General features: G+C 36.6%; 1 protein-coding gene across 13 annotated transcripts in view; it reads left to right on the top strand.

Annotated features, from left to right (window-relative positions):
- The window catches only part of KCNT2 (potassium sodium-activated channel subfamily T member 2), a 351,003-nt gene that overhangs the window by 278,217 nt on the left and 48,528 nt on the right, over window positions 1–24,258 (top strand). For all 13 annotated transcript variants that reach the window (XR_011535342.1, XR_011535341.1, XR_011535339.1 and 10 more), the window contains 3 exons: window positions 13,316–13,417; window positions 16,853–16,936; window positions 17,823–17,951. Coding sequence is in view for 8 of the 13 variants with exons in the window: in XM_070602415.1 (XP_070458516.1) it covers window positions 13,316–13,417; window positions 16,853–16,936; window positions 17,823–17,951 (315 nt within the window). In the remaining 5 variants the exon portion in view is untranslated. The remainder of the gene's footprint in view (window positions 1–13,315; window positions 13,418–16,852; window positions 16,937–17,822; window positions 17,952–24,258) is intronic.

Below are 24,258 nucleotides of genomic sequence, written 5' to 3'. Positions count from 1 at the left end.
CCTATCCAGTGAAACCCTGGGCTGCCGAAATGGAGAGTGTGAACTTAACCACTCGGCCACGGGGCTGGCCCCCCAAAGATCATTCTTAAACATAATGTTTAGGTTCTTTATTTCTTTACCTCCTCAATCCCTACCTCCTTCTCTTATCTTCTTGGAAGCTACTTTGAGGTTATTGAGACAATCAGGTTGACTCGAGCTTTGTTGTTTAATGCCTTTTTTCAGTTTTACCTTCTATTCTTTTGGCATCCAGAAGCACACACTTTTTAAATATTGGAAGTTCTTAATCTTTGAGCTCCCTATTTCTTTCAGTCTCTACTTGAAACTAATTCTTGCCTGAGCTGCTGTCTTTCTTGTAATGTCCGACCAAATGTAGCAAGTAACGGTATCCACAGACCAATATTAAACAGATGCAAGTTTTTATGGGCCAGGTCTGGGAGTGGCACACAAACTTGTGTTCATATGCCACTGGCTGGAACTCAATCATGTGGCCACACTAACTTCAGGGGAGTCTGGGAAATGTAGGCCAATTATGTCCTAAGTAGAAGTGGGCAATGGATTTTGGTGGGCAGTCAACATTCTCTGTCACATGCAATATATCACACTTATTTTCTTCCATTTTGTAAAATCTATCAAAACATTTTCTGGACATCATGCTTTCCCTTGCATTTTCCTTTCCATCTGATCTTTCTTTTGTTGTTGTCCGTGTTTGTTGCTGAGTTGTTTTGTGTTGTTTTACATTACCCTTCTTGTCCTCCATATTCCCGTCACTGCCACTATTTTCCCAATAATCCTTCTCATGTTTGGTCGTTGGTCCTTTTGGGTTCTTCACACTTCCCCTGACAAAGTAGATGTAGCTGGAATCAGAAACACAGTATAAGAGCTAAGCGGAGATGGAAAATGTGACAGATAATAAAGAAATAGAAGAGAAAGACAATAATAGAAAGAAAAGAAGTTTTCATTTTGTTTCCCTCTAAAGACTTTTTTCATTTCTCTTGTTTTGATGCATTTCATAAAAAAGCCTTTCATTCATGCTTATGGCCCAATTTGCCTCAAGACCGCTTCTTTTAAAATTGCATTTGAACTGTCACCATTCCCCAATGGTGATCCTAATTACACCTGAGCAATCATATGGTAATTACACACTCATGTAAGAAGCAAAGTCATGAAAATGTGAGATGAATAGTGTGGTATAATAAAAAAATACATATTTTGTCTTTATCCCTAGTTCCTGACACAGAGCTTCAAAAATCTTTGAATTTCCTGAGTGAGAGGAGTGTCTTTTGTTATTCATACATTTCAACCATACCTGATGTTGTGCTGACTAAGCAATTCGTGGAGGGGGCCCCTAGACAGATTAGGGATGAGGGCTGGTTGCCAGAAAAAGCAAACACATGATTAGAAAATTGAAACTTTCAGGCCCTCCTCACTTCCCCACCTCCAGGGACAGGAGAGGGACTGAAGATTGAATTTAATCATGTGGCTAATGATTTAATTAACCATGCCCATATCAGAAAACTTTGATAAAAACTCTGAAACATGAGGCTCAGGGAGCATCCTGGTTGGTGAACATATTGATGTACCAGGAAGGTGGGACACCCTGGCTCCATGGAAACAGAAGCTTCTGTGCTCAGGAACCTTCCAGACTTGCCCTATGAACCTTTTCATCCACTCTTCATTCATTCATTTTCATTCTCTATAATAAAATGACAGTCATTAAGTATGGCACTTTCATGAGTTCTGTGAGCATTCTAGCAAATTATCACACCCTAGGGGATTGAAGGAAGCCCCAGATTTGTAGCCGGCTGGACAGAAGTGCAGCTGGCTTGGAGATACCTGGGACTTGCGACTGGTGTCTGAAATGGGTGCAGTCTTGTGGAACTGAGCCCCTTAATCTGTAGGATCTGAGCCAACGCTGGGGAGTTAGTGTCAGAATTGAATTGAACTGTAGGACACCCAGTTGATGTCAGAGAATTGGTGTCAGAATGCAAATGGTGATGTCTGTAAATCATATATCACTTTATAGTCAGTGGTAGAGCAAGGTGATAAAAATTGGAGGTAGCTTCTGGGAGAAATAGGCAAGAATATCAGTTATTTTTTAATGTATACACTGTGTAGAAGAAAGAAGGCAAAATTTTACATATTCTCAATTTAAATCCAAGCCAGTAAATATTTACTGCACACCTACTATGAGCAAATGCCATGCTAAATAGTAGGAGTTACGCATTTGAATAAAACACATAGAAGTTATAATTTGACAGGAGACGCAGATATATAGGAACAAACGAAAACATGTTGTCTTACTCTTTTTTTTCTGTGCAAACAAGTTGGACTACTTCTTATTCATAATCTAAGCTAGCATGGCTCAGTGGGAGTTTGATGCTATCTGCCCACACTGGATTTGATTTCATTAGGAAAATTTCTTATCTTGTTTTTAAGAAAATATTTACCTTTCCCCATATTGGTCCAGAAAGAATTTGAGCAGAATACTAATTAGATTCTATTTCTTTACAATGTGGAAAAGCATTGCCTAATCTACTCTGGAGGAGTGATAAAATGTGATTTATATGGATAGCTATTTTAATGTGCAAATTTATCTATTAAGAATGTGCGTAGTATTATGGCTTCACACAACAGGTCCAAATTGCCGTAGACTGAATCTTTGTGTCCCACCAAAATTCATATGTTGAAACCTAACATCCAATGTGATGGTATTAGGAGGTAGGGCTTTTGGGAGGTGATTAGGTCACGAACTTGGAGCCCTATGAGTGGGATTAGTGCTCTTAGGAAAGAGATCCCAGAGAGCTCCCTCCCCCCTGCCACCATGTGAGGACAGGGAGAAGACAGTGTCTATGGACCAGGAAGTGGGCTCTCACCAGACATCTAAATCTTGACCTTGTCAACCTCCAGCACTGTGAGAAATAAATTTCTGTTGTTTATAAGCCACCCAGTCTAGAGTATTCGGTAACAGCAGCCCAACTAGACTGAGACAAAAGTCTTGATGTTTGGCCAATAAGACCACACAGTGCACAGTCCAGGATATACGTTCATGTATCCTATGATGTAAGTGGCTTCCCTTGGAACAGAACCCACAAGCAGCATATATGTGTCTACTGTGAATATGAAAACATATATCAAACTTTTAAAACTATTCAAAGGGAAATATCAAATGGAGGAAAGTAATGGATTTATATAACCCAGTTGGAAAAGTTCAATTATTAAAATTTTATAATTGTATAGAGTTAAATATTTTATGAAAATAAGTAACTGTAATATAGTAGTTAACCACCATTATTGTTTGCAAGGAGGTCAGCAATTGCTTGTCTTTTAATAAACTTGCGTAGATTGATATTGATATGGGTATAGATATTGGTATAAATATATAGATATATATGTGAGAGAGAGAGTTTGCAGAATCGATTTTATTTCTTGATAAGCTAAAAAAATGCCTGTGAGTCACAAAAAGATGCCATCTAGGATAAGAAAGGTAACTCTTGGGTATGCTTTCTACTTGAAATATTAAAATGAATATCACACTAGACAAGGACTTTAACCCAGTGTTATATTTTCCTTATTACTTCTCTCGCTACATTAATCAGCATTTCCTTCATCATTTGATTGTTTTACTAGTTTGCAAGGCATAGCTTATTTTTGAATCCAGAGTCACATAAGACAGTACACTTAATCAGCCCTCCATTTTTAATTAAACTAAGAACATTTGACAAGGGACCATCCAAGGTGGTGCAGCAGTTAGGTTGGCACGTTCTGCTTCAGTGGCCCGGGGTTCGCTGGTTTGGATCCCGGGTGCGGACGTTGCACCACTTGGCAAGCCATGCTGTGGCAGGTGACCTACGTATAAAGTAGAGGAAGATGGGCATGGATGTTAGCTCAGGGCCAGTATTCCTCAGCAAAAAGAGGAGGATTGGCAGCAGATGTTAGCTCAGGGCTAATCTTCCTCAAAAAAAGAAAAAAAGAACATTTGACAAGCACTGACCACAGGAAACCATCTGTAGTTATCCTTAGAAGAAATATACATAAAAAAGGAGTAAGATTGGTATCCAGAAGACTAAAAAGAAACAGGTGCTTCTGGACAAATTTTTATTTTAATTTATTTATCTGGGCTCTCTAGTCTGTTCCATTTGTCTATGTCTGTCTTTGTGACAGTAGCATACTGTTTTAATAACTGTAGCTTTGTAATGTATTTTGAAATCAAGAAGTATGATACTTAATTCTTTGTTCTTCTTTCTCAAGATTGCTTTGACTATTCAGAGTTTTTTGTGGTGCCATATGAATTTTAGAACCAAACCCGGGCCGCTAAAGCAGAGCATGCTGAAATTTAACTGCCCTCAGGGCTGGCTTGGCCATTATATTTTCTTAATTTTTTGATGTAATTTTCTTAATTTGTTTTCTGGAGCCTTCCAATACTATCATCAAAGCATAAAACTAGACTCATGACAGTTTATTTTTAATACATCAAACAGGCAATAGTATATTCATGTATGCTTTCCAGCTACTTTGAAAATGATTTTGGTCTGTGGGGCCCCATTTTTGAATGCCAAATCATGCAAGACAATTATACCAAAAATTCATCATGTGCTCATGTGATTATAACTTATTTAAGCAGCTTTTAGAAGCACAACACATAGAACAGTCATTTGGAGGTAGTATGAAAACAAAAAAATAGTTTAAGCTCAGAAGAGAGTCATTCTTTGAACTTCCGTTAATCTTTCAAAATCATGACATAATTTTCATTGACAGCCCTCCAAGACATAAAACGTTCACAAAGAATTTATGCATGCTGTGTTTGTCTTCCAAGGACTCAGATATTTAAATATTATCTTTAAATTCATAGCTTTCCTTACTTAAAGCTAATCTCTTGAATGATGGTTTTATGCTTAGTGAAAATAAGGCAAAGTCTTTTCCCCAGCACCACTCCAAGCCTAGTTTCTACACTGATACCCTAGTCAAAAAGAGTGGGATCTCTCCTTTAATTATCGTGTCAAGCATATTTTCTAAACTTTCTGTTCCAAAATTTCCCCCAAGGGGAGCTGCCAACTGCTTCTGCCGACTTTTTGGATCTCTTTTCAATGCGCTGCCTGCATTTTACAAGCTGTTTTGTTTTTCCGGCTTTCCCTCGTCATGGGGATTATTGTTGATTTAGTCTCTTTTAGTTATTTTGAAAATTATAATTGTATTTTATGAGTTACAGCTTTTGAACAACAGTAAGTGGTACACAACTTATATTTATTAGCTGTTTTTTTGTTTTTTAAAGATTGGCACCTGAGCTAACAACTGTTGCCAATCTTCTTTTTTTTTTTCCTTTCTTCTCCCCAAATCCCCCCAGTACATAGCTATATATTTTAGTTGTGGGTCCTTCTAGTTGCGGCATGTGGGACGCTGCCTCAGCATGGCCTGATGAGCAGTGCCATGTCGGCGCCCAGGATCCAAACCAGTGAAACCCTGGGCCGCTGAAGCGGAGCGCGTGAACTGAACCACTTGGCCACTGGGTGGCACCTAGTTTTTTAAATAAATAAATGTAATTTATTTTATAGTTTTATAAAAGCACAGGAAAGAGCAGTGATTGCTTTTCTCCAAATTGTAGCTTATAAAGTACAAATACTTTAAATCTCTTATTATATAAAAGAACAAAAGTATTAAGCTCATGTAGATGAAATGCTCGACGGTTTCCTATTGCCTTGCAAACTTATATCTCCTTCAAGGCTCAAATCCGATGCCATTTCTTTCATGACACTGTCCCCATCCTCCTTACGCCTCCATAATAGGGACCTCTACAAGCCCCTGTCATAGAGCCTTGTAAATGTTTAACTTTAAGTCTGTCTCCTCAGTAAAACTATAAATACCTGCAAAACTGGAACCTTCTGTTAATTATCTTTGCCTCCTATCAACCTAGTTCAGCGCCTGACACGTAACAGCTAATTGATAAATGTTTCGATGGCACTGCTTAGAATTCTTCCTAGGACATGGGGATATTCTGTAGCCATTTCAAAGTATTCTTCTCTTTTTTCTTTAATTTAACACACATTTTTAAATGTATTTTTTAGTTTACTGTTATTTCTCATATAATTACTATTCACCCCAGTTGCTGCTTAAACCAGATATGAGCTAGCAGATCCCAAGCTCATTTCTGACTAAGTATCTTTTCTTCCAAAGTGGAAAGCTTGAGAACCTGTTGGTGCAAGCAAGTGATGTAAATTTAAATTAGTAAAGTGAATTATGTGTAAGAAAGAATGAATCTAAAAGGGAGCAGAAGCTTTCAATTCTGGCCACTTGTTGCCATGATCTATGATATCAGCTTATCCAAACTTAAAAGATATCATAAATTTAGATTTTTACGTTAAATGTTGAAAACTCATGAAACTTCAGTAAATGTATGCAAGCCAAATTTGGACTGTTCACTGCCAATGTGTAACTTCTAGCCTATATGTTGTTTTTTTGAGATAAAGAGAGGTAGATAAATGATAGTGTCACAAAAATCAAGCTGGAATGGATGGCTAAGTCAAAGTATTAGTCATCTCTAATTCTTTTTTATAAGTTAAAAATAGGGCTTATTAAATGCAGCTTAAAAAATTAATCCAACTTCTTCATTGTCTAGAAGTAAAGAAAGTAATTTTGGAATGTGTTCTTATCAGGATAGAATTAGTCTCTTGAGTTCTTACTTTTTTTATATAACTTTAAGACTAGTAGGCCTTAAAAATAATGTTATAAAATCTTTGGTGATTTTTCTCCAATGTAAGTAAAGTTAATAATAAAAAAGACAGTAACGGGGCTGCCCTGTGGCCGAGTGATTAAGTTCTTGAGTTCCGCTGTGGCAGCCCTGGGTTTCGCTGCTTTGGATCCTGGGCACGGATATGGCACTGCTCATCGGGCCACACTGAGGTGGCATCCCACATGCCACAACTAGAAGGACCTGAAACTAGGGTATACAACTATGTACCAGGGGGATTTGGGGAGATAAAGCAGAAAAAAAAAAAGATTGGCAACAGTTGTTAGCTCAGGTGCCAATCTTTAAAAAGAAAAAAAAAAGTAACTCATAAGTGCAGAATTATGCACACATGCAGAAGGACAGCATCACTGGGTATGAAAGGGTTTCAGAGGTTGTGATGCAACACATGCATTTGAGAAGACGAGGACGACTTGGACAGCTGACGTGAAGAACCTTGAATTCTATACAATGAGGATGTTATCCACAGTGAGGTGGAGCCTGAATGTGAGGAAGGGATTTTCAGGATTTCACCAGCCAGCCAGTCTGACTCATCGATAGTCCATTCTGGGAAGGACTGAGGCATCATCCTGGAAAAGAGTCTGGGGAACCAGACCACGGAGAGCCCTGCATCCCGAGTCTCTGAAATTTCTTGTGCAGTGAGTGGAGGGTGACAGCAAGTTTTTGAGTGAGGACATAGGAGATGTGACATCATCAGACTTGCACTTTTCATCAAATTGATGTGACATTTATATATTTATCTGGAAGGGGACACAGTGGCATTGTAGGAAAGAGAAAAAGAGCAAGTTATTTCAATAAATCAGTCATGAGATAATAAAAGCCTGATTTAGGACTGGCAGGGTGAACGGATCTGTGTCGGTTAAAACTAAAGAGAAAATTCTGGGCAAGACTGACTTTACTAAGGTAGCTAAAACATGTATTTATCTTAAAATATATTAAAGCCGTAGTATGGAATAAATAAGTGGTGATATGTAAAAGAAGCTCAGAAAAGGGATAAATGTAAAGTCTTAAGATAAGTTTTCAAAAGAAGAGAGCCACACGGGAGATGAGTTTAGTTGAGGTTCATAGAGGAGTGTCTAGGAAGAAGATAAATCAGAGGAAATGAGTGAGGAGTCCAAGAGATAGGCTGGAAGCCAAGACAATGATGTCAAAGACAGACAGATTTCCACAATTAGAAGACATGGTGGGAGGCCTGCCCAGTGGTGTAGTGGTTAAGCTCGAGTGCTCCGCTTCAGTGGCCCAGGGGTTCACTGGTTCGGATCCTGGGCATGGACTTAGCACTGTTGATCAAGCCATGATGTGATGGCATCCCACACAGAAGAACTAGAAGAACTTACAACTAGGATTTACAACTATGTACTGGGGCTTTGGGGAGAAAAAAAAAAAACATTGTGTCAGTCTACCGTCACTGTGTTGTCTTCATCAAGTCAGCACCAAGTTTTCAAGGAGACAGAAGTATGGCTGTGAACAGAGCAGGAGGGACCAGACATAGGAAAAATGACTCAGTTCTAAAGAACATTGGAGAGACAACAGCTTAAAAGATTTAAGAAGATACCTGTTGGTGAGGGATGTGGAAACAGACGTTCTCATACATTCCTGGTAGATATTTACCCTCAGACACACAGATATTGTGTGAAATAGCGTACACACAAGCATCTTTCTTCTTGAAAATCTATCTTGTAATCCTTCAACATCCTTCTTTTCTTCACTTCTGAATCCATGCATTTTTCGAAAACTTCCAATTTTCTGAATTTCTCAATTTTCAGGAGCACGAAGGCCTTCAGGGGAGAGCAGGATACGGGAAGCCATTATCTTGTGTGTCCTTTGTGAAGCACATGTTCCTAAGTCTTAAATGTCATGGTCAAAGTCCTAGTTTGCCCAGGCTCTCCTGGCGTATGGCTATTGTTGCAGTATAAGTACTAAGAGCTCCTCTCATAGACATCCTGATTTGGATGATAAATTATATGATCACCCTGTTTATAAGGCAAGGACCACTTGTATTTTAGTATAGGAGAATAACTGCCTGGATGACCTTGCATTTCTCTCTCAGATAAGGAAGAGGGTCCCTCACACCATAAACTCCCTCAGCATGGACTTGCCTTGGGTTGACTCGAGTTAGCCTTGTTTCCTCATAAACGAGACGGAATCCCTGAGAGCTCCAGCAAATGCACCTCCTCTAAGCTGCCACTTATCCAACTGGAAGAGAGTGTGTGTGTGTTTGTGTGAGTGCATGCGCATGCACATGCACACGTGAGTGTGGGGGGAACCTACTAGATAATGGGTAAGAAGAAAAGCAGAAATACAGAGAGAAATGCTCTTTATTACTGCAATCTCCTCCTCCTTCTGTTTGCAATACAGCGGGAGGGGAAGGAAAGTGAGAGAGACAGAGAAAGATTTAAGGCCACCCAGGACTCCAGGGCCCTCTCTCTTCCCCGCTTCCCAGGCACGCAATTCAGTAAGAGGCTCTGATAGGACACCCGTTCTGGAAGAGGCAGCCTGTCTCACAGCTGCTGTTCAGAGCCTCTGTGATGTGGTAGTTTCCATAGAGACGAGTCTCTTTTCTAGCAAAGCTTCATAAGCAGGATGCACAAAACCCTAGCAACCGGTTGACGCCTTTATTTTTTTTTAACACGAGGATTCTCTGTACTTGAATTGAAAAGGCCCCTCCCTAGGCAAGCAGCTTTGTGGCGCACAGGAAAGGGCGGGTTAGTTTGCCCAGGCCCTGAGAGTTTGGAAACAAGATTTGAAGGCTGTTGGTGGACTAGGGTAGGGAGAGGGAGGAAGAGAGGAGAAAGAAAGAAAAGAAGACTGTGTCAAACGCTGTATAAAAGGTCAAGCAGGATGAATGCTGAGCGAAACCCCTAGTTTTGCAGATTACAGTGTGGTTGAGTCCAAGCTGAAGAACGAAGGCATGTAACAGAATTGTCACTGAGAAACGAGGGGATGAAAATCATTAATTTATGCCAATCAAATACTTGATCTTTTCACCTCCCATACTGTTCTGCTAAATCCAATAATTTTATCCTGGCATTTCCTATGGCATTAGATGGGCACAGCTTAAAGAAAATAAAATTTGTTCCAGGAATGAATTCCCTCTTCTAACAAAGACACATGTTCATGTTAGCAAACCAAATAGAGGAGAGAGGTAAGACCAAGTATATTAAAGTGTCTGGGATCCTGTAATAATGATTTGCATGTCTCAGATTTCTTTTAGGTATTTTTAGATAAGTAGTTAGGAAAGCACAAAATCATCATTGAAACTTCAGCTGAATGCAGAATTCTACTAGGAAGGAAACATGATATTTTTTAAAAAAGGGAATTAGGGTAGGTCCCCCTAAACCCAGGTTTTGCTTTCCACGGTTTCAGTTACTCAAAGTCAACCGCAGTCCAAAAACATTAAATGAAAAATTCCAGAAAGAAATAATTCGTGTTTTGAATTATGCGCTGTTCTGAGTAGCACGATGAAATCTCATGCAATCCTGCTGCGTCCCGCCTGGGACGTGAATCATTCCTTTTTCCAGCGGATCCACGCTGTGGATGCTCCCCGCCTGTTGTCGCTTAGTAGCCATCTCGGGTGTCAGATCGACTTTTGGGTATCACAGTGCTTGTGTTCAAGCAACCTTTATTTTACTTAATACCCGCCCCCAAAGTGCAAGAGCAGCGATGCTGGCAATCCAGATATGCCAACGAGAAGTTGTTCGTCTCTTACTGTGCCTAATTTATGAGTTAAACTTTGTCATAGGTATGTCTGTATAGGAAAGACATAGGATGTATAGGGCTTGGTATTATCTGCAGTTTCAGGCATCCGCTGGAGGTCTTGGAAGGTATCCCCCAAGGATAAGGGGGGACACTTATGTGCTATGTGTTTGTACTAGAAGCAATCATAGAAAGATTTATTATTGTATTTTGTAAAAAAAAATAAAATAAAATAAAAATAGGGGGCAGCCTGGTTGCTTAGTGGTCAAGTTTGTGTGCTTTGTCTCAGTGCCCTGGGGTTTGTGGGTTTGGATCCTTGGTGCAGGCCTGCACAGGGCTCGTGCAGCCACGCTAAGACAGCATCCCACATACAAAATAGGGGAAGATTAGCACAGATGTTAGCTCAGCGACAATCTTTCTCAAGCAAAAAGAGGAGGAGGATTGGCAATGGATGCTAGCTCAGGGCCAGTCTTCCTCACTTAAAAAAAAACAAAACAAAACAAAACCACAAAGGAAATACTAAACTATGAGAACTTTGCATAACACCAACATTGCTATCCTTTCCATCTTCAAACCTCCTTTAGAGAACCCAAGTGAGAAAGGTATTAGTGAACCTCAGATTGTTTCTTGCTTCCTCATATGAACGTTATAAATTTTATGATACCAATTTCCTTTTGATGTGGGCAACTACTATTAGTAGAACAGGTTTAGTCATTTGTACAATAAAATTTCATTGACCGTCTGTGTACTGGGCATTATTTATGAAACAGAAAGCAAAAGCAGGGTCTTTCCCTCCTGGAACTCATAGTCTATCTCAGAAGGACAGTTAACGAATAAAAATATCAACCAAGTATTGGAGATTTCAAAAGAGCTATGAAAGTCGTAACAAGGTCATATTCCAAAGTAACTGGAGAACCCTGCTTTAAAGAAGGTGATAAAGCGAAGTCTCTTGGGAGAGGTAGTATTAGAGCTGCAGTGATCACACCAGACCAGCCCCCTAAAAACTTGGGAAGAAAGCAAACACTATGAAGTCCTTGGAGGTGATGCTGGCGTGTTCAGAGAATTAATAGTAATAGAAAATAGTATTTAAGTGCTTAATATATACAATACTTTCAGATGTTTTATCTTGTTTAATTAGTATAATGGCAGTGGGACGTAGTCAGCAATATGAATCCTATTTCACAGGTGATGAAACTGAGGAGCAGGGAGTTTAATTTGTAAAAGGTTGTACAACTGGGAGTGGCAGCTCTTGGCTGGAAACTCGTGTGTGTTTCTAGACTCCAAGCTCCCAGCCACTGCTTGTTATACTGCCTGTTGGGTCCATATTTTCAGCAATGGAACATTCTGCTAACCTTGAAACTCAAGTCCAAATTAACTGAAAATCTGCTCTTCTTCCACATTTTCTTTTTTACAGAAAGGCACCATTATCCACCCATTTATCCAGAAGCGGGTATCATCCTCATCTTCTCTCTACTTTACTACCAAATTCGGTCAAAAGTCCTCTCAGATTTAATATCTGATGTCTAAATATATTTGAAGATCTTTTCCTGCAAATATCCTAGTAGAATGTGCCTTCATTTTTCACTTGAATTGCTGCGCTAACACCCTCGTTCATCTTGCTCAATTTCCCCATGCCATCTCCTGATTTCCAAGCCATTTTCTACATTGTCATCAAAGTGAGCATTCTAAAGCTATGATCATATTGCTCCTCCTCTTAACAGTACTTTAGTTTTTCCTCATTGCACTTAAGATGCAATTCAAAATCCTTAACATGGTTTCAAACCAGGATGCTCACACGTCCTGTTGTTCCCGGGGCAATTCCAGTTCACGCCATTGGTTTCAGTGTAATTCTTGATAGCCTCCCTTTCCTCTCAAGGATCCTGGTACTTTAACATCTAGTTCATGGTTACTATTCCAGTCTCATCTCTGCCCTCTTCCTCCAGCCCATACACTCACACTCCATACTGTATTCTTACACAATTGCTTATGGTTCTTCCACTCTTTCAAGCTTTCTTCCTCTTCCAGCTTCTAGCATATGCTGGACCTTCTGCTTATAGCTTTCTACCTATCACCCACCCTCTCCAAATTTACCAGCTAATTCCTACTCATAGTTTGGGTCTCAACTTAGACATTACTTCTAATTCAGCCTCTTGACTTTTCCACCAAAAGACTGAGCTAGATGTCCTTCCTACATGCTCCTAAGGCATCTCTCTCTGTATCATTACATATACTCACCTTGGTCTTTTTGTCTATTTCGTTATTGGGACCACTCACAGTTTTCTGAGTTCTTGCAGGCAAAGGAAGTAGCCCTCTTTCTTTACTAGTGCCTGGCCATATTCAGCACATAATAAATTCCATATTAATAGAATTTATTAGTTCTATACAGGAGCTCTGTATCCCTACCTCTGAGGATAATGCCCTACACAGAATAGATTCTCAACATGTATTTGTTCAGTGACTGATTTAATAAATAAATGAATGAGTCAATGTTTGATTGACACCTTTAATAATGAGTGGAATTAATTTCTGTATTTTTCTTATAAAATGATATTTACCAATAGGATTCAGATGCGTGGAGATAGGAGGGTAGTTCATTTCCTTCAATGTAAACCCTGGAAGTAAAAAAAGAGTAAATAAATGTTTAATGAACAGATGAATAGGTTAACCTTTCTTAAGTATTGAGTATTTTAATTGATTAAGGAAACTTGGTTACGGAAATTAAAGGGACATCTTAAAAATACAATTATAAGTGAAATAACAACATTTATAGCTAAGAACCATATAATGAGAATGTCTTTCATTACATGTGTCTGGAAAATTTAACTAAGCAGAAAGGTATAAAAATGGTCACAGATTTTTCTCTTTCAAATTTCTGAGCAGAAAGAACGAGAGAGGGGTTCCAACTTGGCCTTTATGTTTCGACTGCCTTTTGCAGCTGGAAGAGTGTTTAGCATCAGCATGTTGGACACGCTTCTCTATCAGGTTTGCTGTATTTCTTTTGTTCTCTCTAAAATATTTATTTTATATTTCATTTAGATTTTATTAAATCCATAATGCATCTAATATTTCTCTGGAGCTGGAAGTAATTCAATATTTTATTTCACGTATTTATGACATAAATGGGCCTATGAAACATTTTGTAAGGAAAACATTTTTCAGCATCATCTGTGAAATGGTTTTAAGGCATTCTTTGGCACCAGTGTCCTACAATGCTTATTGTGACATTTTAAGGCATTTCTCATATTCTCTAAGCATATTACTAGAATGAAAAAAGTTAAGGAAAAATTGTTAGGTTAAAAAAAAGGCAGCCTTCTTCATAATACTTTTTTTTGGAAATAAGATGCCAAGTTGATAGCAATTAACTGATAAGCCAAGGACATTTTAAGCATCTACTAATTACTGCCTACTTTAGAAAAATATAAAAAAGATTTTACGACAACTAAGAACTATTTAGTTTATTCCTGAATGCCAAAGTTAACTTTGTCATTTTATCATAACTAAGAAGTTCATGGAGATGTTATTTTACACAAATATATCTTAATCTTTTTTTTAAAACTCTGCCAGAAATCGAACAGCAGTAACATTTCATATTCCCTGATTCAAGTAATCAGACACTTTCTAAATATTTCTATTAAGAGAAAAAAAATATACGCATAGGGCTTTAAATTATTTGAAAACTTTAATCTCAAATTAAGCATTCAAGCATTTGTTTGTGCCTATTCTCCTTTTGATGACAACTTTTATGTACCCGCTTCTATAATGCTTGACTGAATAAACTAATCCAACTTTAGTGAAAGCTTTTCTACTGGCCTTTGGGCTGATTATGCCCTGGAGTATGCCTCTAGCAACGTCACGAACCATCTGCTTATGCCAGATGAGTGCAGGAACAAACACAGCGAAAGAGAGTAAACATCCCTGTTTGCCCTCAAGTTTCCAGACACATTATTTGGGCACTCCAGGAGGCAAGGCTTTCCTCCCAAACACATACTTCTAATCTCTTAAAGAGAAGCTTGGAGGAGGGTTTGTTTAAGGAGCAATGTCGAAACTGAAGAATTTGTATCAGTGGCAGTCAAATGCTCAATGTCATTACATACCAGTGCTTTTCAGACTTGGTAGCCACAGTATCTTTTCTTTAAATCTCATGAGCAAGTCTAACATATAAGCTAAATAGAAGAAAAACTGTTAGGTAGAAGGGGAAAGCCGTAGGTATTTCTTTCTCATCATTTTTGCCTCATATTTTCTGTTATAAATAGAGATATAAGAAGTGTATTTTCTGAAGCTCCTGAAGAAGGAGTGAACTAGAACAATAATTTTCAAAATAGTAACAGCCTATTTAGCTTCTCTTGACATTAAATGAGATATTTTAATCGTCCATTTTTTGGATAGGCAAAGAGTACTCATTTATGTGTTAAAAAAGATATTAGAAATTAGATATTTAATTCCTAAAGTTATATAATAAGCATTCTTGTATTCTTAAAATATACCAAATACCATCTAATTGTTTTTGTTAATGATTCAAACTTATCTCCTTAAGGATAAATGTTTATATTATGTATATAGAACTATTTTATATTATGTATAAGAACTATTGTTAATGACTACAAATCTGTGGGTATCTACTATTAATATAATTCTATCCTAGACAGCATTTCATTTGTTTCCCCAAAGAAAACTGTGATACTGTCAGTACTGTCAATCACAATATGTAGATGAGCCACAAGGGCTCAGAAAGATAAGCTATCCAGTGGTTAGTGTGAATCCTCATCTGCAGGCCACACGTGCCTCATTAGATTACTCCCAACCCTAGCTCTCGGGTAAATAATCCCACACTTGTATAATGTTGGCTTTTCTTATGGTCCTTTTTTTTCTTTAACTTACTGGTTGGTAATTTTCTTTTGTTACATCTTCTCAATAGTCCCTTTTTTCCTTCCCACTCGAAACATAGATTGCTCTTATATTTTTAATAAGTTTTATTAGTTCTCTTCTTTGTACAGCTGGAAAACCAACTATTAAAAAATAACTATTATATCAAATAAAATTAAAAACATACTAAGTGAAACTGAATAAGACTCTTCTGTGATTGAATGGCATGAGATCGAATGCACAGATTTTGTGATCTCAAGCAGGGCCTGTTCACATCTTTTTGACTCCTTCCTACCTCTTGTTTGTGCCCTGATGAAATTATGGGACAAATGGCTTCTGGACAAGGAATGCGTGAGAGGTGAATGCAGCAAACAAATTAGCTGTGTTACCACATCTGGGTCTAAAATAATTTAAAATAGTCATTTGCCAAATCTTCAGTTTACTTTCTCTACCATGAATACTTTCTATTTTTTGTTTGGAAAATAATAGTTTTTAGTGCCTGAGAATCTATTTAAAAATTCTTCTTCTCTAGCATGCACTGAGGTGCACGTGAAGTTGAGCTATGCTCTCTAACGGTGCGTGCCGCAACTCCTCCTGGCGGCCCCCGATGTGTTCATGTCCTAACTACTAAGAGACTAATATGCTTGCAAAACTAGAATGCCATTTCTTTGCCCTGAAAAAAGGGAATGGACATGTGTCCTTGTGTTCTCCTTTAGATGAAGGGTTTACTTTTCTGAAACTAGCTGTTGGTAAAATAAAACAGTAATCAACAAAGTAGTCTGGTCGATGTATTTAAAAGGTATTATAATATTTTAAAAGTCTTTGCTATGCAAAATAACTAGATTATTTACATTTTTCACTTTTTAACACTTGAAGATCAAACTCAAGGCAGTCATTTCATACATTTATTAAGTAATTGTTACATGTCATGGTGAAATTTGCTTGTATGGATTGAAAGGCTTTTTTTTCAGAGTTTAGAACAAATTGAAGAAATTGGAAGTATCATTAAGTTAATACTCTAACTATTGAGTGTTGTTCTATTGAGTAGTGTTCTAGCAACATATCAAAATATATCTGATATGTTAGCACATAAAATACTCTGATAATGATATTTAATATTAAACTATTAATTCATTAATATTTAGATTTACTTAAATATTAGAAATGTATTCTAATAGCATAGAGCTTAATCCTAAAAAGATCCTGTTGAAATATTTCATTGCAAATTTTTGTTCTTTCAAGGTTTTTGATATTCTTTATTCTATTTCAGCCCATACTTTGTTATTAAAAAATCCAAAAATGTTTTATCATGTCCCATAGCATGCATAAAATTTAAGCATGTCAGGGTATTCTAGAGAATAATCGTTTCCCCTGTTTCCTTATGGACAACTTAACTGCACATGTGTACTGACAAGATAGATTTTTATTTCCTTTTTTATGGAGGCTTAACAATGTGTTATGAGAAGGAAGCTTTAGAAATGGTAAGGTGTCCATAGTCAGCTGTTTTATACATTTTTATGTCCGTAATAAATACATATTTTGTTTATATTGCAGTCATTTGTGAAGGATTATATGATTTCTATCACCAGACTCCTGTTGGGATTGGACACCACACCAGGATCGGGGTTTCTTTGTTCTGTAAGTCAATAATCTCTGGAGCAGAAGATTGTTCTGGTAGATTCTGAAACCCATCCATAATAGACTTTGGCTAACTCTTCTATGCCATGCTTTTCCTAATATGTGCTCAAAGAAGAGCATCGTAGTTTTTTTAATCCCTAAAAAATTTTTCAGGGAAAACATATTATTTTAAATTAATAATCATGACCAAATAGCCATTCTCCACAAAATTCAGAACGGGTATTTTTTTCTAGCTGGCAATTTGAGACTGACGGTTTTTGACCCAGGGTGCCATACTATCAAGGAAAAGAGTGATCAGGCACTTTTAACCCTTTTGTTTAATACATGAGTATACTATGTGCAAGCGGATTTAATGAAGTAACTTGCTAACAATTCAGATTTATGATTAGCAAAGAGAGACTAGTACTTATGCCTCCTGTCTGTGAGCCCTGTGCTCATTCTGCTACAGCTCTTTCTCAGTACGAGTGTTATTAGAACTTTGGATGGACAATTCTTTTTCATACTGGATTGTTGTTTGCACTTTAAGATTTTTATCATCAGCATACTCTGTCCACTAAATCTCAGTAGCAGCCCCTAGTTGTCTTAGCATTTAAAAGTCTCCACATTTTCCAGCATCTCCCAGTCAATTACTGGTGACTATTACCTACTGATATGGAGCTAATACAATCTCTTGTTGCCACAAATTGAGTCGTTGGTTTCTTACGTTTGGGGGAACCCAAGGATAAGGCTGAGGTGGAATGAATAAATAAGTTTAATGGATGAGCACCTGTGAAATGTCACTTGGAGACTTCAAAGTATCAATCAATCCCACCTTTAAGATGTGTAAATAACCACTGGGTTTTTATTTCTTAAAGATTTAATATATAAATAATTCATCGTATTACAGATGACAATCACTGAGGATGACTTATGGATAAGAACTTACGCCAGACTTTATCAGAAGTTGTGTTCTTCTACTGGAGATGTTCCCATTGGGATCTACAGGACTGAATCTCAGAAACTTACTACATCTGAGGTTTGGAAATACCAAAATATTCGAGTTTTATTGTTTAGTCTGATTAAGTACAGCCATTCCTAAACTTGGAAATTGATTTCTGAAAAATGTCATAGAAAGTAAAAAAAGAATGCTGAGCACAGTGTCAGTTCTCAGATGCAACAAACTTAATTATTTGTTTTAGTAAACTATGTCAGAATTTCACAAAATGCTCTTAGCGAAGGGGCTATTGCAGAATTTGTGGATTTTGGACTCTGAATACGTTTTGTAGATCTAGGGTCTTTCATTTCTACAAGATTGTCAGGAAGCAAATTAATTTTAAGTAAACTTCTGACACGTAAGAAAAGTTCTTGGGTAAGATGTCCAGCTTTTTAATATTCTCTTCAACTCCATATATTACCATTTGGAAGAAAGCAAAACAAGGATAAGTTAGTAAGTGCTGAAATTCACATTTCTCAAACTTTAGCATGAAGACTACTCTGAAGCCAAGAAAATACTCCAGTAGCCACGCCAGACCTTCCCAGAGGAAAGCTCAGTAATTTTAAAAGCAAACTAGAGTCTATTAACATGGAACAGATTTCTTATGGCTGCATGCAGCTGCAAACATATCCACATTTTGATCTGGTCATATTGTGTGGTTCTAAATAGTTTATATTTCCTTAGTAAAACATCACATTTTAAATTCGACTCTTTTATGAAATAAAAATCTTGGATAAATGCACTCTCCTATCAACATCTATAAAATTATTTAATATAAATTATGGCTTACATTTTTAAATTATTTTTCTTCTTCAGATACCTCAAATTTATTTGAAGTTTGGTTAGCCATTTCTTTTTTTTCTTTTTGGTCTTATACAAAATTACCTCAACTATTAGGCTTAGATCAGTTATATGTATTTTTGTAGTCCATGTTATCATCAAGCCAGTTTGTGGTAAAATCAATGATTCCATGTATAGAAAATAAGAAATGTATAGGAAGCATAAGAGTAACGGAGTAGATTTTGGGTTTTTTTTTTGTTAAAATTTATAGTTTGACAGTTAAATAAGTGATATTGAGTTGGTTTCACCGTAGCGTCAGGAATGCTAAAAGGAACTTTATTGCTATCTCTTCTACCAAATCTGAGTTCATCATTGGCTGTGGTCCCTGTGTTTCACACCACAAAGAGCAAGACCAAATCAGAGAAAATCAGGAATGACTGACAGGAGAAACATACCAGGTAGTTAAATATGTATGATAGTTTGTCTACATATGACTAACATTTTAGGAATACTGGATTCAAAAAATTATTTGATTAAAAGTTAGAAGAGACAAGTGCTTTCATAACTAACAACTGTTTCATATTTGAACTTGGTAAGTACGAAGAAGGTTTCCATACATCAGAGTTATATCATGTTCTTATGTGTAGGCTTCATGAATTTGAAAATTGTAAATTCCACCCTTGGTCTAGCCCGTATCCATGTCAGTCATTTCATACTATGAAAGGACTTCATTGTATGCTGTTTACAGTGTAGGTAGAGAAAGGATAATTAAATATTTGTATTGCCATCAAGGAGCATTTAACGTTGCATTTTGGTCAATTCTTCCCATCACAAATAAAGGTCACCTCAGTAAAATGTTTGTAAATCCCCAGACTTCTAGTTCATTTGAAAAACACACATTCTTAAGAAGATCAAGTGAAATTGGGCTAAATAAAGGTGATACCTCCTGTTTTCTTGCATTGACTTCAATTCATCTTTTGGCACAAATATTTTCATTTAAGTTTTGCATTCCACCTATTGTAGAGTAAAAGAAGACAATTAAAATAATTAAAGATAAAAATAGGACCATCAAGAATTTTTACAACAAAGTATATTAATATGAGCAGAGAAATTAATGTTACTCTACGTCTAAAATGAACTGACCCCTACAGTTGAGTTGGAATTCTGCTTTTATTTTCCTGGCAAATAAAGCAAAAATACAACTGTTGAGGTATGTAATAACTGTAGTCGGATAGATAAAAGATACAAGTTCATCTCGAGAAAGAGTTGTTTTTCCTGCTCACTATTAAAAGAATGAGTATATTGTGAGTTTCCTTATAAGAAATTTTAAAGTAATGTGATAAACAGTATCTACCTTCAATCATAGTTTTGCAAGATGCAAAAGTACCATTAAAGTAAATATCCCTTAAGTCAATCTTCTTTTTAATAAAAAATAGGGAGACGTTAATTAAATATTAACTCAGTAAAGACGTTGGGTTTTGTGTGAAGAGGAGCACATTCTTATTTTCCCAATCATATAAAAACACAGAATAAGAGTTTAGTGAATCTAATAAAATGAAAGAATGGTTCCTCCATTCCACTGTCTCATTCAAATCTCAGATGGTTCAAGAAAATTCAAGTGTTAGAATTCAAATAATTAATCATTGCCCCAAATGCCAATATTCTCTTACTTTGATTAAAGAAAGACACCAGATTTCAGAAGGTAGAAACTTGATCCAATAATTAGAATTAAAGAGTCTGACATATTCCTGCTTGGAGAGCTGTCAGATCCCCATTCTTCCTGACAGTTTGCACAGCTGTGCTGCTGTCTCTCACCCCACACTGGCAAAGACTGAAGACTGATTCTATGGAGAGGCTACACAGGTGGTCTGTGGACTGGGGGCCACAGGGCGGCACTGAGGGCAGTAGTACCACACTGAATTCGGAGAGCTAAGTGAAAGGGTACAGTCTGTATACTTTAGATTTCAGCAGCAGATTGAAAAGTCTTCCCTAGGAGATCTGAGCAAGCCAGGTAGAAAGACCTAAAGATACAGACATAGGAGATTCTCCAGTTCATTCATTCATTCAGCCGGATGACCAGGAAACTCACAATGAGAAGAATCTCACCCAGAGCTTTCAATCAATTTATTAGCCCTCTACTCTTATATATGGGAAGACAATTAAAAATTCCCTATTTCAGGAAATAGCGTGAAATAGAGAAACCAAAATAAACAAACAAGAGAAAAGAAAATTTCAAAACATAAAATAAAAACTTCCACTCCTAAGTATTTACCCAAGAGAAATAAAAGTATATCTACACAAAGACTTGCACATGAATGTTCTTAGCATTATTCATAATAGCCAAAAATTGGAAACAATCCAAATGTTCATCAACTAGTGAACAGATGGATGAAATGTGGCATATCCATACCATAGAATACTAGTTAGCAGTAAAAAGAGACAAACTAGTCATATGTGCTGCACCTTGGCGGAATCCACAAACATCATGTTAAAGGAAAGAAGGCAGACTCCAGAGACCACATGTTGTGTGATTCCAAGTATATGAAATGTCATAAAAGAGGACTATACAGACAGAAAGTAGATTAGTGATTGCCTAAGGCAGGGGAAGCTGGAAGGAATGGGGAGCAACAGTTAATGAACATGATGGCACTTACTGGATTGATGGAAATATTCTAAAACTGACTTATGGTGATTGCTGTGGAACTTGATAAATTTACTAAAGTATCCCTGAATTTTACACTAGATGAGAGTGAATTATATGATATGTAAAATATGTTAGTAAAGTTATATATTGAAAAGCTATAATTAATATTATTAAAATGATATTACAAGGATGAAGGGTGACCAGGAAGCTATAGTTCTAAAAGAACATTCAGAAAAAAAAAGAATTCTTGGGAAATGAAATGTACTAGCAGGAATGAAAACGTTTGTACCATGAAGTTGAGGAAATCATTGAGAAATTAGAGCAAAAGTTCGAACATGGAAATAGTAAAGATAAGATAAAATTAGAGAACTAATCCAGGAGGTCTAAGATATGAATTATAAGACATCCATGAAGAGGAAATGCAGCAAAATTGAAGAAATATCAGTGTAGTAATTTAGGAATAATCTCAGAACAGAAGTGTACTAGTTTCCAAACCTGAAGGGTCACCAGGTGCCCCCCGCAAGGCATTAACGTAGACTCATACAGCATCATAAAATTTCAGAACACTGAAGGAGAGGAGAAGATGGAGAAGGAGACCAAGGGATGGTCACTATTTGGATGGTCACCAGACATTTTATGGGAACCAGGCAACAAGTATGAGGCCAAGGAAATTTCCAGAATGGTGAGGAAAGGACCACCAGGCATAAGGGCAACATGGAGCAGGTCAGAAGGCTTCAAAGAGATTTCTTCAGGAAGATGACATCTGTAGAACCTGATGCATCTTAATGTTGCAGAAATATCTTATACAATTGCCAAAGAGTTTATGATGAATTCTTAAGTACATATCTAACTAAGCAATTAATAAAATAAGACAATTATTAACTCTAAGAGTACAAAACCACCACCAACAACAAAAAATTTGTGCAGGAAATGAATAGAAACTATGTTTCCTATATTGCCCAACTGTAAATTGTACTTAGTCATAATATGCCCTGAATTTTGATCTAACCAAAATTACACTTGAACTATTTTGAAATAACGGGAGACGGCAAGGGTAGTGGAATAGGTGGAAAAGATTAATTCCTCTCCTTCCAGAGGGAGAAGTCAATAGATAAATGCAGAAACTGAAAAAATTTAAAAATAGCAATCAAGTGTGTTTCGTAGAAACAGAGAGATAGAGAGCAATATATTCAGTTTACAGAGGTAAAAGTTGATGGTTCCTATGAGGGGGAAACAAGAAATTATGGTGGAAGGTGCTATTTTTCAAAATAAACCGTAGTATTTTCTGACTACTTAAACTATATATTTATAGCTAATAAAAACAATAACCAATACATATATAGCCATAAAGTAGTCATATTAGACCCATTTATTGATCATTTCTTTGGTTTATACTTTCCAGTGTTAAATTCTATCCTATTTTATGAAGAATTTTTAATTAAATGCCAACATTTAAGAATATAAAAACTCTTGCTTCCTTCTTATTTCATGGAGCCAAAAAAAAAAACATTTTAAAGGCAGATGCACATTCTCATGCCACATCATTTTCTAGTCTGTCTTCAATATCTTCTCATCTTCTATGCAGAGAAAAAAAAAGTTATTATAAGTTATATCACTGCTTTGGCTGTGGGTGTGGGGGAAGCACTGAATACTTTAGCAGACATCTTTGAAAAGACAAATGATGATAAAGAATATTCATAATTAAAATTATAAAATTTATAAAAGACCTGGCAAACAATCTCAGGGTTTTGGGTGGACTATATATCAGTGGAAGGAGGATTTATACAAACACATAGAAAAGTGGAGGTGCATATGGAAAGTAGGGTACAGCTGGTCTGCCTCTTTTTACCTAGTCCTGTATCACCTTGCCAGAAGAACTTCTACCACCTTCTATATGGGTCTATTTAAGGATATTTTGGTAAACATCAGAATCTCCTGGTTCAAAAAACAAATACAGGACAGACAAGGACTCTTGCTCCTTTTGGGGGCAAAGAAGAACAATATTTCTGTCCAGTCTCCTTTATCCACAATTCTGAAACCCAAAAAGCTTACTAAACTCATTTGGTGACAAAAGCTCACTTGAATTGTTATGAGATTATTTATAACATTTATTATTCTACTTAAAGTGAATATTTATACTTTTCATTGCTGAAATACTGATTTTTTATTATAAAATGCTATCCAAGACCCACTACGGGTATCACATACCATACAGTATATGATATAGCACTGTTCTTCCAAAATCTGAAAAATTCTGAATTAATAAACATATTTGTTCCTATGGTTCTTTGGTGAGAAACTGTGGAACCATATTTGCCTCCAGTTTTCCAGTGTACTGAAAATCACATTTGCCCGCAGTGTACTATAACCAGTGAAATTTTACTAGAAATTAGAAAGAGATCATTTTAAAATGTATTAAAGTACCAACATCTTTAAAAACTACATAATAAATTTGTGGAATATGTTACTCTAATTGTTGGTCACCTTCATACGGTCCATAAGCCCTGTAGCTTTAAAAAATATGCATAATGGAATAATTATTGACTGTCCCATCTACCAATCAGTAACTCTTTACCATTAAATTGGAACATAATATTTTAAATATATTATTAAAATAAAAGTATACCTTTCACAAAATCACATTAACAATTTTATTTTGGTAAGGATTAAGATAGAATAGTTTTGAAATTCTAGCCGCCCATTCTCTGCTGTTATTGACTCAAACAACATTTATTCCAGTAGGTCATGTGTTAAGAATCCTGAGATAAACAGTTTCAAGAAACCTATAATGAAATGTTTATGACGCAATTTTCATATTTGTAATAGTTAGAATGGTAAATAATGAGTTACACTTGAGTTATATTACGCCAAAGAATATAATTGAAAATTTCACTTCTACGTATTGAAAAACGGATAAAATATTAT

Source organism: Equus przewalskii, chromosome 31 (genome assembly GCF_037783145.1).
Source record: "Equus przewalskii isolate Varuska chromosome 31, EquPr2, whole genome shotgun sequence".
In the NCBI taxonomy this organism is placed as follows: Eukaryota; Metazoa; Chordata; class Mammalia; order Perissodactyla; family Equidae; genus Equus; species Equus przewalskii.
Note: the sequence above shows the minus strand (reverse complement) of the source record. Positions and strands in the feature narration are given on the sequence as shown.